This window comes from Acanthochromis polyacanthus, chromosome 4, assembly GCF_021347895.1.
Source record: "Acanthochromis polyacanthus isolate Apoly-LR-REF ecotype Palm Island chromosome 4, KAUST_Apoly_ChrSc, whole genome shotgun sequence".
Lineage (NCBI taxonomy): Eukaryota > Metazoa > Chordata > Actinopteri > Pomacentridae > Acanthochromis > Acanthochromis polyacanthus.
Window position 1 is genome coordinate 20,942,773 of NC_067116.1, and position 16,379 is coordinate 20,959,151.

Consider the following 16,379-nt stretch of genomic DNA (forward strand, 5'->3'; position numbering starts at 1 on the left):
TGATATTTACTACTTTTGATACTTACTACAACTCTTTAAAGATGTGTTTTCACAATAGAAATGGGCTTTAATGTGATTTTAAGTGGTTGTGTAACATTATGTTTACAGCGTATCCCAGTTCGTCGTCAGTCAGTGGGCAGACTAACTCCAGGGATGCCAGGCAGCGCTGTAAGTTACATTGGCAACCTGTGAATTTCCAGTAATTCTGTTCTTTATTCAGATGTGTTTGTGACCCTTTTCTGCCCTCTCTCCCTCTGTAGCAGCACTTCTTTGACGAGGATGACAGGATGGTTCCCAGCACTCCCACGCTGGTGGTGCCTCACCGCTCTGATGGTTTTGACCAGGCCATCCAGTAAGTACGGAGCCTCCCTAAAGTCAGTCGAAGAAAGAAAAAAAAAAAAAAAAAAAAGACCCGCTTTCATATTCATAATCCATGACCACAGATGAGATTTACAAACATCTTCTTTGTTTAAAAAACAAACAGTGGAGTACTTGATGAAGTCGTTTCAAACTGATGTGAACATGCACACTGGAAAAAATGCCCCTCTCAAAACAAGAAATGAACTTATTTCAAGGTACTTTTACCTTAAAATAAGTGAAAAAATCTGCCCATAGAACAAGTGGCAAATGGCTTGGTAAGATTTCTTGAAATAAGATGTGATATTTAGAATTTTGAGATCTTAGAATTAGCTGGTAAAACTTATTTCAAGCTATATTTAACCAGGATTGTCAAGCTTAGGTGTCTTAAAATAAGCCAGACATGCTTAAAAAAGCAGTTTTTCACTCAATAATAGAGTTTGGCTTTCACGTAACCTCCTAATTTGAGATGTATTCACCCTCCTGTTGTCTTCATTTACGGGCACCAAAAAATATTGTTTCTTTGTCTGAAATAAATATAAAAATCAGCAAAAAAATTCCCAAATTTCTGAAAATTTGCAAAAGTTCAGGAAGAAAATTCAAATAATTCATTAGAAGTTTCCCTTAAAAGTTTTATTCTAAAAAATTCCCCCAATTTGGCAAGAAAATTCTTGTAAATATTTTCAAAAATGAGTAATAATCTTGCAAAAAAAATCCTAAAATATCTAAAGTGATTAAATATATATCAGTAAAACTTCTAGAATGTTCTTAAAGAAACATTTTTAACATTTCTTTTTTTTTTCCCCAAGAAAATGTTCAAAGATTTCCCAAAAATGTTGGAAATGTGAACATCAGAAGTTTCACTGTGAAAATATATTTTTTTCCCCACATTTTCAAACTTTAAAATGGGCAAATTTGACCTGCAGGACGACACGAGGGTTGAACTTATATAGAGTTTTCTTGTAAAATTCAACTCAAAACAAGATAATTTCAGGATTGTTTGACTTAAGATATTTACGATACATTGTCTTAAACCAAGTCCGTCCATCTTGCTGAAATTTCACTTGTTAAGTGAATTTCTCTTAAATCAAGTGGGATGAGACATTTTGAGTAAAAATAAGACAAATAGACTTGGTAAGATTTAGAGTTTTTGCAGTGTAGACAAACTAAATGGTTTTGGGATTGTCACCATTTAGCCATGCGAGTCATCTTTGTCATCTTTGTTTCTTTTGTTTGTCAGTTCTCCCCAAGTGGCTGGAGTGCCTCGCTTCAGGTTTGGTCCTTCAGAGGAAATGCCACAGACCAGCTCCTCTTCACACTCTGACCTGGGACAACTCGCCTCACAAGGAGGTAATCTAGCACTCTATGAAACTTCTTTTTCAGAGAACACAGCACCAAGCCGTGGACGCTCTGCACCTCAACTATTACACTATCATAATGCGCTAAAATCTTTTCCTTGCAGGTCTTGGGATGTATGAAAGTCCTTTGTTCTTAGCAACTCATGAGGAGGAATCTGGTGGGCGCAGCGTTCCCACTACACCCCTACAAGTTGCAGCACCAGGTATCAGTCCGTCTGCCTGTCAGTCTGCTATGAAGGGAACATTTGTTAAATGTACACCCACGCTTTTTATCAACATGCTCAACACATCTCTGTTTTCTGAACATTGTAAACTGGAGGAAGATTTTCAAATTTGGGAATTCTCAAAACCTAATCGGTGTGTGTATTTTGATTTCATGTTCTTCTGTTCCAGTAACGGTCTTCTCAGAGGTCGCTCAGTCCGACACAACAGAGCACGCCTCACAGTCGGTTCCCACGGTGAGCACGTCCACACCAGGCCTGGTCGTGCCAGGAGCAGCCGGTGCCGGGGAGGAGAGAGACGACGTCTTCCTGGAGCCCGACACTGATAGGTGAATCTCACTCCTCTCAGCAGTTTGTCAGTAAATTTTTTGTGCTAATGGAATTCACACCCGAATCCAACAGGCTTTTAGTTTTTGTTGCAGGTTGCCATTAAATGTGACTTTATTTCCGCTTTTAATCTTATAGCTTAGTCACATACACAACACGTCCTACTGGAAGAGTTAGCAGGTTTGTAGAGGTTACTTTGAATATGGTTGATGTAATTTGAGATCCCATTTTGTTTGTTGATGTGTCTGTTCAGGCCCGGTGCTGAAGTGTCAGTGGATCCTGTGGTGTCTCAGGCTGATATGGAAGAGCCGAGCCAGCCGGCAGACAAGGCCAGTGTCCCCTCCACCAGCCAGGAGCCTTCCTCCAGCTCTGCAGGTGCTGTGTAGCCTCACTGGAATATCTGCCATCAAATTTCACTTTCACTTTATCTTATGGAGTGTTCGTTCTGATACTGTGTTGTTTTTGTAGATACAAGCAGTGCTCCACCCAAACCTTCTCGACCCGGACCCAGCAGACAGCTGCAGCGCTGGCCAGAGAGCCGAGGTGGCCGCATGAAGAGAGGAGGTAATGTTTGAAACAAGACACTAACGGATTATTTGTGGTTGTGATACTGAGCAGTGGTGTTGACCAGGTCCACGGAAAAGCCTCAGTGTGCATCAGAATTTTCCAACTCAGTGTTAGAACCTTCAGAATGACTTAAGAATGAAATAAAAAGTATCAAAGAAAGACTCAAAATCTTCTCAGTGTTTATAGCAATGTTACCCAGCCTATTTTTTATCACCATTAAATTACAAATATCTCCCAGCCTTAGCTGATGTTATTTAAATCCAGATATTGTGACTACAAAAAGGAGTAGTTGGTGATGGGGCTGAACTACCGTCTACCAGAATACAAATGGCAGATTAAAAGCTGTGAGCAGTAAGTTTGTTGCCACAGTTCCCCTCATGCTCTGCTAAACTACACACTTTGATTTAACATCTAGCCATGAAGAAGGATGTTGTATGCTGTGTGTGAAGTGACATGTTGACATTGTGTCGTTGTACACGCTCTTCAGCTTTACACCTGTCTTCTCTGACAAAACTAATAGTCTGCTCAGAACAGGCAACATGCTGGAAGTAACAGCTTTTTTAATGTACATTTATATTTTCACATTAAAATGAACCACATATCAGATGTTTAGATTGTCTGTGAAGGTTTTGCAATGCTTCCACTCAAATGCTTTCAACACTCCACCCTTATTGTTAATCACATGTAAAATTACAGATTTCATCTCAAGTGTCTAAAATCGTTTCGTATTATTGCTCTTTGATAAATTAATAATAGTTGTTGCACTAAATCATCTTCAACTGATTTATTGACGCTTGAGGCCAAAAGTTTAGAAGCAACTTCAAGTGTTTGTCCTCAGTGCCTTTCTTAAAATAAAAACATTATGAATCCTTTTTCTGATGTTTTTCAAATGTTGACTAGCTTTCATGTTGTAGAAAAATCATTTTAACCCTTTAAGCTTCAGTGTACCGCCGGCGGTACACTTACTAATTTGCATAGGAATTTCAAGAATGTCCGACGGCTGCAAACACGATTATACAAACACTATACACCGATGGAAAGCTTAGATTCTCATGAATCTGCCGGTATAAACCACTTTCAGATGTGATTACCACAGCGGGTGAGAAAAACACATTTGTCCGACAAAAACAAATATTCATCCATCCGTTCTCTATACACGGCTTCAACGCACACAGGCGCGACTCACATTTCCGGGTTTATTATTACACACACAAAAAAAGATTCCACAAAAAACGGCCATAATCCAACCTTTTACATCCAGATGACACAAGCCAGTAAACTATTTTGTCCAAAACATGTCCTGAAGTCGGTATAAAATCCACGAATCGGTCGTTTTCAAGGAAATGCACCTCGCGATGCCCGTCCAATATTCCCTGTATTTTTCGTAGTTTTTTTAATTTAAAAATAGAATATTAGCGATTTTTTTGTACTGAAAACGGCTGGAATTGACTGCAGCTTAAAGGGTTAACGTGCACAGAGCCTTGGAAAGACACTTTTTGTATTTCTAATGTCCCACTAACAAAAGACTTGATGCATTTTATCTTTTAGAATTACATTTTTAATGGTGAAAAGAGAAACAGGGAAACATTATCATACATTTATTCTGTTTATTCATGAACACAGTTTGTATAGTCACTGTCCACAATTTTTACACCAGTATTGCAGACCTGTCTAAAAATATGTTTTTCACCTCTTTAGGTCAAGCCTTTCCTTCTCGAGGTATACATGGGAGACGATTCGCAAGATGAACCACTAATCAGACTTAACTATCAGATCATCATTCCAGTCAGAAACACAGCACACATCTATCTTCACTCTTCGGTCTTGATAACATTCACTTGTTCTGAAGCTTGTTGTTTTCTTTTGCTGGTTTTTCTGTGTTTGGAAAGTACTTTTTTGTAACCACAGTCCAAGCTGAAGCAGCGTGTTTTATGAAGAATATAATAAAGTTAGAAACTGCAGTAACTTTGGCGTGAAAGGCAGGTTTCTTTCGGTCAGACTTTCTTTGGGCATTTGAAGATGTCGTTGGACTGAGGTGTGGTGTTGGCCTTAGGAGCAGCGATGACGGGACGTTCACCATTCATCCTCACATTGTAGGATTTTGCTGCAAAAGAAGCAGAAGGGTTGGTTGGTACATTTATGTAACCTTTACATTCATGAATGGTGTTTCGAGTGTTTTTCTTTCAGTTTCCATTTTAGTGAACACACATTTGGCATAACAGTCTGGTTCCTACAGTCTTGGCTTTTAAGTTTTTAAGACATTCGCTTCGGGCATCTGTTGACCACAACAGGACTGCTGTTGTGTTTTGTGAGTGACGTAAATGGCTAGACAGTAAACCCTCCTGACAAGTCACACGCTGTAGGCTTTTAACTGAGGGGTTTGTTTCTTTCCTTTTACTCAGGAACTGCAGTTATTCCCACACTATCGGTATCATTGAGATGGAACATTTTACTGTGGTCTGAACCTTATTGGAACCTTTTGCCAGTTGTGCTTTCTAATACATTTGAGCTGTAGGTGAATAGACACCAGCCTTAATGGTCTTTACATGTGTCCAGGACCCCACCCAAACACACACATGGTCCTCATTTGAGACGGGATGTGAATGAGGTTAACAGATTTCTGCTGACAGAAAAAAGGACAATTTGTACTTTTGAAGTTGACCAAGGACATTTTATGAACAAAGGACTGAATGGAAACCGCAATCCCTACTTAAACACCTCTGCAGCTTTTGTTTTAGATCTGGAAATAGATTTATGCCTTGCAAGGTGTGTTTGAAACCAGCTTGTTTTGGAGAAAATCAGCCAGGATCAGTAAAACTAAATCTACCATAAAATTACAGTGATGACACAAAGCAATGATAATCAAGTGTCTGATACCTTATTTTAGAGTAAACCTTAGTCAAACTATCAGTAATATAAAAAGTAGTGGATGAATTAATGATGTGAATTTGATTCTTGATATGAAGAACGGAGAGATTTTAAGGCAAATCAGAATTATTCAGTTCGACACCATGCTAAGTTATTCTTTTAACAAACTGCTTCTTAATTTACAAATCTGTTGAAGGAGAAGATGAGATGATGACTTACTTCTTGAGAAGACAAAGTATTTGTATCCCTCTGGTTCTCTGTTGTTGGGGACGGACACAGCAGCTGTGATGGTGGAGGGGAAGCCTCTCCAGGTCGTCCGGATGTTGATGGCCGGTTCTAAAACAGACACTGAGAGCAAAACAATCAAATGTAGAAGCTGCGTCTAAACCAAACTGGATGTCAGTGTTGCTAGAATTTGCCCCGTTTGACTAGTTTTCTTTCAGCTAAACTGTTTACACATTTAATAGACTTTGTTTTTGATATTTTCTGAGAAAACTCCCAACACTTGAGCAGTGGTGCTGCCATAAACCACACACAGGCCGTTTGTTTCCACTTGTCAGTTATTTACAAGCGGTGCACTTGTCCTCCACCAAACCATGACTCACTTTTTCATGGAACTGCATGTGTTGCAACTCAAGCAAAAACATGTTTCAGCCAAACATCCAGAACGCTCACATTTATAAATGTCTGCCTATTGTGAATTTTCACCACACAAACATTTTGGAATACAACTTTCTTGTCTTAAATTACCTGCTTGTCGGGCCACCCGGTTGCGGACTGTGTAGATGGCATACTGAGGCTTCCTGCTACACGTTGGACTGGTACCAAACTGGTATGAGTATTTCTGGACATATCCCCCTGGAAGAACCAGAATCCCGAGCATTAGCATGACACTCAGTACTGAAAAGTTATATAGCCCAAAAGCAATGGCAGAGAAAAAGATTAGCGGTCCTTTTCGTTTAACTTTCAGGTTGTCCTGTGGGTCAAATTGACTCGTTTTTCCGTTTGAAAATGTGGGGAAAAATATATTTTCACAGTGAAACTTCTGATGTCCACATTTTCAACATTTTTGTGAACTTTTTTTTGGTAGAAAAAAGAAATGTTTCTTAAGAACATTCACAAAAAAAATCTACCAAAATCCAGTGAAATTTGCTGGAATTTTGTAGATTTTTTTTTTGTGTGAATGTTCTTAAAGAAAACAGAAGTTTTAGTGATACATATGTAATCACTTAGTATTTTTTGGCAGTTTTTTACTCATTTTTAAAATAAATATTTACAAGAATTTTCTTGCCAAATTTGGGGGATTTTTTTAAAATATATAAATCTTTTAAGAGAAACTTTCAAGGAATTATTGGAATTTTCTACCTGAAGGTTTTTGCAAATTTTCAGAAATTGAGGGATTTTTTTGCTGAATTTTTGGATTTTATTTTTTTTTTCAGATAAGGTAACAATATTTTTTGGTGCCCGTAAATGAAGACAACAGGAGGGTTAGAAACTTGACTCATCTCATCACCTCTCTTGAAGAAGTAGACGGACTCTCTCCTGGTCTGGTGCTGCGGTACGGACAGAGCAGCTGTGATGTGGCCACGCAGACCATCAAAGCCTGTTGAAACCGCTTTGGGATATCCAGGGTCTAAAGCATCATTCTCAAATCTCCAGTACTGGTTTCCCTGTGAGCACAATGTAGAACAAACCAAAACAGCTCAACCCCAGCCAACTGTAATGCACCTGTAGCAGAAATATGAGATGGTTTCATCAGAGAAGAACCAGGTTCACAAACATGAAACCGCTCAAAGTCAGCTCACCTTGAAAATGTATGTTTTGCCCTGGCAGTTGCAGCGGGTAAACGCGGTGTCGACAGGGGACGGGACGCCCCACACCTGTGTGATCCCTTGAGCCGGACCTGGAACTCTGTTTCTGTCCAGAAACCAGAAGTAGTGACCTGACAAAAATAACATCAGTATTAGAAATCTACCAGCTATTGGAAATAATGATCATCAAATCCGATATTAGCATTTTGTCCAGCTGTCATTATTTTTTAAACCAGTTCTCTATAGAATGAATACACTTCGTTTAGACAAAATTGAAACAAAATTCAAAATGTTGACAACAATTCTATATCTACTATTCACCTGCCTGCCACTAACCTCTGAACACAGCTACCGTCCCGTTCCTCAGGGTGGCGACGGCACCGACTGGCCGCCCACTGCACAGGTTTGTATCGTTGCTGTCATCTGGGAGGAAGAAACACATTTCAGGGGAAAGCATCTGTTTGGATAAGCAAGTAATCAAAAAAAACATGCTGGTTCTGTGGGTGTTCAGTGGAATTTTCTGCTCCAGGAGTTGCAGGGACTTTTCTCACATTCTCAACTGTTTTTTATTTTTTTCATTCTTTGAAGCACCTGAGCTTGATTTTAAATTCCAGAGAGCTCTTGCATTCATTTAGAATGTGAGAAAGCTGCCACTTCTGTAACATAGGATTGGTCTGTTCACTCAGAGGCATAATGAGAAAATAACTGACTTCATAAAACTAGGCTGAGAAAATCTGCAAACCTCCATCTCTGGAAGAATGTCAGCAGCATAAAAAGTAAATTGGAAATGGAAAGTTTCATACCTATATTGAAAATTTCTTTTTCTGAATCAAAAAAATGTATCTTTAAGGGCATTTTATTTCTATGTATGATGTATTAAAGATCTGCATTGATTATAAGAACATGTCCTACCTCCTTGGAAGCCTCTTGTATCATCTACGTTTGAGGTTTGCTCAACCTCCAGGGGCTTAGTCTCAGGTTTAGAGGTGGGTATAACTGGCAGGGGTTTGTATGGATCTGGTTTGTCCTGAGGTTTAGAACTGGGTTCAGATGTTGGAGGATTAGTGGGCTTTGGAGTGACCTTCAGCGGATCAGCAGTGGTTATCTCTGGTGGGACATCGTCTGTGGTGTTGTCCTGCACTGCAGCTGTGGACGAGGGGAGGTCGGTCGTCGCAGGGTCGAGCTCTGATCCCTCTGGAGAAATGTTGGTGGAATCATCTTTGACATCTGCCAGAGAGGAGGGAGGGCCGGTTGTGACATCGCCTGAGTTGCTCTCAGTGTTGGGGTTTGAAGTGGTTTCCTCTGGAGTGGCTGTTGAGTCCAGCGTCGAAGGGTCAGGGATGGTGGTGGAGGGAACGGTTGTGGCCTCTGGCTCTTCAGAAGGAAAGACGCCATCTGTAGCCGGTGTTTCTGACTGTCCTACTGTCTCGAGCTCTGTGATGCTGGTTGGTGCTGAAGGTTCGGTTTGGGGTTCTGAGGTTGCAGAAGGTTGAGTGGAATCATCCACAGCTGCTGTTGTGGGCTCAGGGGAAGCTGTTCCTACATCAGGGGAGCTTGTAAAATCACTGGTACCTGGAGTAGACAAACATGATAATAGACCCAGCAGCATGAACAGAGTATAATGAGTGATGCACATTACTGAACGCAGATATCTTCATACATTACATACATTAAATAGTGCATACTCAATTGTGCATCACCTTAACAAAAATATTTCATTCAGAAAAACATGGGCAATAACTTTGATGTTCCATTGAATAAAATAGCACTTTATAGCATAAACAATTATAGTAAACGGTACATAGTGCCTATAGAACACCGTTTATTACACACCTGTGCTCTCTGTTGGAGCTTCTCCGGTTGTGCTGTCAAGAGTGAAGAGGTCAGCAACATCTGGAGGAGTCTCTGTCTGTAAAATGACTGTAACTGACTCTGTAGTGAACTCCATAGTGTCTGTGACCACGGTGGGTTCAGTAGAACCTGAACTCAGCGGGTCAGCTGTAGTGGGTCCATAACCACTGCTAGTCTGTGGGATTGGACTCGCCTCCAGCTCCTCCACTCCATTATTGGAAAAGTCGTCAACCGGAGAGATCTTGTTAATATCTACAACAGTGTGACCATGGTGAGAAGAGGTGTGCACACTCTTAAAACTTCACTGGGAAGGAGCTTTGTTAGATTTAAGATCCAGAGACATCAATGCTCACCATCACCGAGTTCATCTGTTAGACCGTCTGGAGGAATCACATAGTCATCTGTGGCAAATAAGGCAAGATCACATAATATTAATGTTCCTAATTGTTCATGTTAACATAAATGTGGTAGTAAAGACTATTCTGTTTTTCCTGCATTTGAGAGAAATATCCTGGCATTTCTTTCCCCGACTCTGACTAAAGATGCAAAAGTATTTCCACTCATTAAACAGTTGAACGAAAACTCCAGGATAATTTTTCAAAAACCTGAAGAAAATGTTCTGTCAACCTTCCTGGCTTCACTTTTTTCTTTCCTCTCTTGTGACTGAGCCTGTGCCCAGCCCTCTGACACACAGTCCACTCATGACAACACTGCTTCCTTGTGTTTCCTTTGGCCTGATATTGATGCTCTTGGCTTGTTCTGCTGAGACTTGGCCCCCAAAGCAAACCACCGTGACACAGCCACAGAGTGGCAGCCGACCATAAACATCCTTCTGCAGTCTTCCTAACATACGCCTTATTAGATCCACTGATTGAGCTTATGATCATTGTGTAATCTGAAACGTGAGTTTCTGGGTGACATTTGAATAGCATTGGTTTCTGTTACTGGAATCAAGGGGAGAAAAAACAGTTTTGTATGCGCTTCATGATTTCATTTTCCAAAAGCATATATTCACCTGCATCGTTTCCTTTACTGAATGTAGAAGGTTGCTCCGTTGCATCATTCAGAGTTGGTTCTGTGGGAATATTCATGGGTATACATTAGCAGGATAGCTTTGTAAACAGCAATTTGCGTTAAATCCTAATTACTGAAAATGCAATAATAAAAACCTTTTGCCAAGAAAAATATACCTTTGGGTTTGTTATTATTTACATTATCGCATGAATTAGTCTTCACTGGTGCTGTTGCACTGGATGATCCACTGATTTCTTCTGTGGTAATTGCCAAGACAGAAAATATTGTCAACTTTAACCCAATGCATCGGTGCAGGTTACTGCATGCACTGCATGCTACGGTTGAACTGCTGTACATGCTGCTGTGCATGCTGGTGGTGGACATGCAGGCCGTCTTATCATGACTAATTTGTCGTGCCAGATAGATTCTTGAATCTCCCGCCTGTCATGCACAGGTCATAAAGTCTGTGGCACATCTACTAGTCTCAATTTGGCATAATTATAATTGTTGTATGATGGTGCAACAAAGAGAGCTGATTTTAACATGCAGCCACCAATACTACATTCAAAGATCGTGTATAAAACAACCACCAAACATCATACACTACATTTGAGATGTATGACTGCTTCTGTGATGGCTAGACATCTGTAAAGGAAATCTGAAGTGATTAACATGCAGCAAAACACATACAACAGGGCTGAATGTGTTGGTTACCTTCTGCATCACAGTGGCGTTTGTAATCTGGACAACACTGCTTGTACTTCACACAGTCAGGGTCACAGCTGCACAACCGGCCTCTTTTAAAACCTTCTCCACATCGCCCGAGACATGAGTTTTCTGTTTCACACAAACACAGCAGACTCAACACAACAGGCGTGGACACAGTGAGACTCGGAATATATTTGACAAACTGAATCATCAAGTGCAAGAATGGTCATTTATAAGGAAAATTCAAAACATGTATGAAATGTTGCTCTCAGCAAGGAAAAAGATGTGTAATTTTGAAATATGTGTCATAGATTGACTTGAAAACTACGTTCTGTTTGTGAAAAAAAAATTGTTCAGCAACACAAAGTCAAGTTTCTATGGAAGAAAAGATACAAAAAGCCTCACTTGTGGTGCACTGAGATTCAAAGTCTCTGCAGCACTCTCCATACGACAGGCAGCCATAGTCACACTGGCACATGTAACCCCTGTAGTACTCAGCACCACATCGACCTTTACAGCTTGCTATTATGAAAGGCAAAAAAAGGAAAAAAAGTCAGAGAAGGACAGAAAGTACAAAAATAAGATCCCATCTGTGCTGTTAACATGTCTACTTGTGGACACGGTGTGCACAAAAGAGCCAATAATTGACTTCTGAAGTAGAAAACATAGTGTCGCCTTAGGTTCCCTCTCTGGTAAATAATTATTGACAGAGCAAACATGAGCGAGTACAAACACAGCAAACATGCAACATTCTAGGAAAAATCTTTCACAAACATACATTTCTGGCACAGAATATTAAAGGAAACAATTATATTAAATGTTTCTCCATACAATACAAATGTAACATAAATTATACTCACTCTGACTAGCACTAAACTTCAGAGCACAAGCCAGCAGAATAAGAGTGTAAAATACTGTGGAAGACATCCTCCTGTAAATCTGAAACGGAACACAAGACATATAAACAATAAATAAATCACATTATGGCATCACTGACTGACAGTCTTGATCCACAATAACATCATATAGAAGTTCGGCTGTAACCTACCTCGTGTGAGCCTCGGTCTGAACACTGCTGATGGTTGGACTCACTCTGCTTTTAAAAGCCTGCCAGAGTCCGTCCACCTCCTGTTAATTGGCAGATCCGGTCTAATTAAAAGTGTGATGATCTCACAGGCTGCAGGGAGGGTCCTCTAGTCCAGACCACAGGTCCAGACATCACGATTTCCCACAAACAGCTGGAAGCACATCAACACACATCTGTGCCAGACAGACGGCTGACTTTACACACTTCCGAGCAAAAGAAGAAAAAAAAAAAAAAACAGCGGTTGGGACTCGATGTTCAGTCACAAATGGGAGAAGTGGACCCTTTAACATCATGCCAGACTTTTGAGGTTTATTGGATCAATACCATATGGACAGTCATAGCGGAAGTCAAGTCTTTTCTTTTTACTTCTTTAAGACTGAATTGTTTGTTTGGATTCCTATTAGTTGCAACCTTAGCAACAGCTACTCGTCCTTGGGGCCATTTTAAAATAAGAAAACATCTAATTACTGCTTGCATTTGCATAATATACAGCAAACAATATATTTATTACATTTTTCATTTAACACTTATTAAATTATAGCTTGAGGATAAAGCTCATTTTATGCTTTTACATAGGCTGCATGTCAACAGCTTCAGGTTGGATTATTTAAATGTTTATCAGGTTGGCCACTCCAATAAAATACTATATAAATAAGATAAAATGTTATTTTGTCAGTGGGCAGAAAGTGTCTTTATGCTGTTAAATAAAGACTTTGTGGGATGTCCAAAGCTGATAACAAGCATGCATGGTTGTTTTTGTTCTAAAGTCCCTCTATGGTCACTGATCAAACACCACAAAGCTCATGTCATGTGTATCAGAGTTACATATAGTTACCATTTTTTCTTTTGTACCTCTCTGTACTTGAATTTTGAATGTAATTTCTTTACCCAAATGAGATGAAACACAATAAACAAAGTAAAGATGAGTCTGACCCATAGTATGAGCATTGGCAGTCATTTTTTCACATTTTCTATTACTTTTTTTTATTTATTTGTTTTGTCCATTATGATTTTGTAGGGAAAATCTGATATTGTGACGGTTCTCAGGTCTCAGGGTCACAGACATGACTACTTATTTAACTCATGATCTGTCTCCCAACAAAAACACCAAGTGGACATGTTGACAAGGTATTTTCAACAGAAGAGGTCTTCAAAGCTGAGATCATAATATACAAACAATGATAAGTTGGTTTACTGGTTTTCCACCTTCTCTGGCTTCTGAACCTCTTAAAAGAAGCTACAGTGATCTCTCAGCAGTTTATCGGTTCAACCAAAGACTGATTTTGTTTCTTTCTTTGCTTCTCTTATATTGTTTTCAAAGTCTGAATGGAGCAGAATGATCCAGTAATTCATAAAAACAAAATAAAATAAAGCCTAAAAATCTTTCTGAACATCCTGCTTCACTTGTTCCATCTCATGAGCTCTCAGATTTATCCAGGATCCTTTTGGAAGGATTCTGATTTCCATGATGGAAATAATGAGGTAGCTGGTAATCTTAATAATTATACTTTAAACAGTGTATTTACATGCTCTTAAGACTTTAAAGCAGTGCTTCTCTAGATTTAGCACATTTAGCTGTGATTCCTCTCTAAGTTTATATTATTACTGTAGGTTTTATCGTTGCACAAACAACAACAAACAGGATCCTTCCTAATATGCAAGACTGATTACTGTGTTGATGTATTTTTAAAATTCTGGGCTTGTCTGCGCTGTGGGTGTTTTGTGGTTGGGAGTGTTGATGAACCATATCATGCGTCTGGTATTTTCCCATCCTGTCATCATCCAATTAGAGGAAAACTGCTCATTAGTACACTTGTGTCAGGGCAAGAACAATAACAGGATCTGGCTGAAATGACTCGGCCAACCAAACAGTCAGGTAAACACAGACGCGACAGGAAAATCCCACACAGCATTTTCCCCACTATAACATTCTGAAAACGGAATGCGTCCGGCCCATATCATATTAATCTGAAAAACCCAAAGCAGGACGTGCGACACAAAGGAGATGAAAGTTTAGAAAGTACAGCCAGCATGCCCCCTTGTGTTTATAAATCTCAGTGCTGCTCTGCAAGAGTCTGACATCCAGCAGCTCCAGAGAGAAGAGTTCCTGCTGCGCATTGCAGGAAACGATCTAATTTAAGTTTGACAATTAAAAGTTTTGTGGTGTGGGAGCTGCCTTCTCTTATCACACCATTGCCTCCTGTGCCTCTTGAACATATTCAGCCTGCTTTTGAGAGAACAATACGTTTTCTATTTCAAAAAGATAAACTGCAGCAACATACTGCAGTGAATGACTTAAAAGTGAAATAGAGAAACCAACTTGACTAACATGAATAAACTTACACTGTCAGTTTGTGTCACTCCCACCAAGTACAACATTTCTTTGTGCATATACAGCATAAACTAATGTGTTTGCCATTTTCTCTCTCATCTCAGTAACATATGAAAACTTAATGTTCAAACTCAGTGTCATAGTAGCAGACAGTCTGACCATCTTCACTCTCCTATTATAAGACTATACAGTATATTATTAAGAGCCATGTGGCTGACTTGATGCTTTTGCTTGTTTTATGTGATCATAAATTGAATATATTTGTGTGGACTCGTCTATCAATTTGATGGCATCACCACAAGCTTTAGGAAATAGTAACTTCACAAGACATATTTAAACTGAACAATTAGTCAAGGAAATAACATGTAAATTTATCAATAATTAAAATAATTGGTGATTTGCAACCCCAGAGTGCAATTTTGCCTCAGTGCTTTGTTTGTATGTGTTGTTCATTAACTCTTAATTTGGAGGCGATCCCCTGTGCAGTCCCTCTTTTATACGCATCTATGTGGAAAAATGCATGTGTTATCAAAAAATTAAAAGGAAAACTGGAAAGAGTATGTACAGTTTAAAACCTTTTAAAGGTAATTTGTGCTGCTGAGTAAAGCAAGCTTACAAGAAATAATGCAGTCAATAAGTAGGACTGTATATGGCAAATTTATATGAAGTTATATAGTCTTGACAGCTACAAAAGAAATACAGAATTCTTATGTGACCTTAGAGCTTTTTTTTTTTTTTTTTTTTACAGTTTGTTCAAAAAGTTAGATGATGTGGTTTCCTCTCCATCATTTTATCTTGATGGTTCACAGACCTGAGCAGCGGAATCTCTGTTCAGCTCCCCTGCAGACCAACAAACCCACAGAGAGGCCGACACCTGGCACAGAGGGACGGCCAGCAAAAGGCAGCAATATCACCGAGACCAGGCACAAAGTGCTTATTACCACAGATGGATGTGCCACACACTGGATCTTCTGGGGGGATTAGAGGACCGCTGAGGGGAATGTAAGCTTGTTTTTCTCTATCCAAAACTGTGCCTGTGCCTTGTGAGCAGTGGAGGACATCTTCTGTGCTGGCAGCTTTAATCAGCCAGTCTGCTCAAGCAGGAGTTAAGCTGATTTGAAAGAGATCGATGAGAGGCAGAAACAGGGGGACACACAGGAGGAGAGGTGACGAAAAGCATGTGAGTTCACACACACTGGGCCTCATTTTTGGTCTTTGCAACTTCGAAGTTGAAAGAAAGACTGATAATAGAAGCTCTGCAACTTCCTGGCTGCGTGCAAAGTGTTCCTGCAAAAAAAAAAAAAAAGAGCATACTGAAGTTGAGTTTAAAGCAGGAAACAACACGACAGTCTTGCTCTGCTATAATTACAGAACAACCACAGCATTTTGTCTCATAAACCTGCATGTGTTTTTGGTTGATTTTTGTTTTCATTGACATAAATCTGCATCACACAGGCTCCCTTAGGCAGTGAGAAGATCAGACAGCTGTGAAATGACCTAACCAGCGACAGCTCTTCATGTGGCTCCTCCAAAACCTAGCCGAAATTGTGAAAATGCTTGTCAAACTCCTTTTGTTTACAATGTATTGATATGATAAATGAAAACATGATCAGAAAGAACCTTTAGAGGGAGACAAATGAGAGCATATCGGCTGGTGTCCGCAGCAACACTTGAGCTGGATAAAAATAGGCACATCAACAGGTGGCAGGGACTGATGATACATAATTAAATTCAACAGCTCATTTGATTTTATTTGGGAGATTTTAGTGCGGATTAAAGGCTCAAATAATTATCCCCCTTTTCATTTGTGTTTGCAGATGGAAGTAAGGGACACTGCCAATCACAGTGTTGACAAAAACAGGTTTTTGCATAATCACA

General features: G+C 39.7%; 2 protein-coding genes across 3 annotated transcripts in view; one reads left to right on the plus strand and one right to left on the minus strand.

Moving 5' to 3' along the window:
* tprb (translocated promoter region b, nuclear basket protein) overlaps positions 1-4,795 on the plus strand; it is a 26,501-nt gene extending 21,706 nt beyond the window's left edge. The window contains exons 44-51 of the mRNA XM_022210502.2: positions 109-168; positions 261-352; positions 1,598-1,707; positions 1,820-1,918; positions 2,109-2,265; positions 2,517-2,638; positions 2,732-2,827; positions 4,529-4,795. Of these exons, the coding sequence (XP_022066194.2) occupies positions 109-168; positions 261-352; positions 1,598-1,707; positions 1,820-1,918; positions 2,109-2,265; positions 2,517-2,638; positions 2,732-2,827; positions 4,529-4,578 (786 nt within the window). The 3' untranslated portion in view covers positions 4,579-4,795. The remainder of the gene's footprint in view (positions 1-108; positions 169-260; positions 353-1,597; positions 1,708-1,819; positions 1,919-2,108; positions 2,266-2,516; positions 2,639-2,731; positions 2,828-4,528) is intronic.
* On the minus strand, positions 4,424-12,359 carry prg4b (proteoglycan 4b). 2 transcript variants are annotated; one of them, XM_022210503.2, is made up of 15 exons: positions 12,131-12,359; positions 11,943-12,021; positions 11,488-11,604; positions 11,089-11,211; positions 10,551-10,631; positions 10,376-10,435; positions 9,714-9,761; positions 9,343-9,612; positions 8,422-9,081; positions 7,846-7,932; positions 7,504-7,640; positions 7,212-7,368; positions 6,449-6,556; positions 5,918-6,046; positions 4,424-4,934 (listed from the first exon to the last, which is right to left on the minus strand). In XM_022210503.2, exons 2-15 carry the CDS (start codon positions 12,007-12,009, stop codon positions 4,825-4,827), a joined length of 2,154 nt encoding a protein of 717 aa, XP_022066195.2. In that variant the 5' UTR covers positions 12,010-12,021; positions 12,131-12,359; the 3' UTR covers positions 4,424-4,824. The 2 variants fall into 2 exon arrangements, with proteins under 2 accessions (XP_022066195.2, XP_022066197.2); XM_022210505.2 differs by lacking the exon at positions 10,551-10,631 and having other exon boundaries at positions 12,131-12,358.
* Between the last annotated feature and the right edge of the window lie 4,020 nt (positions 12,360-16,379).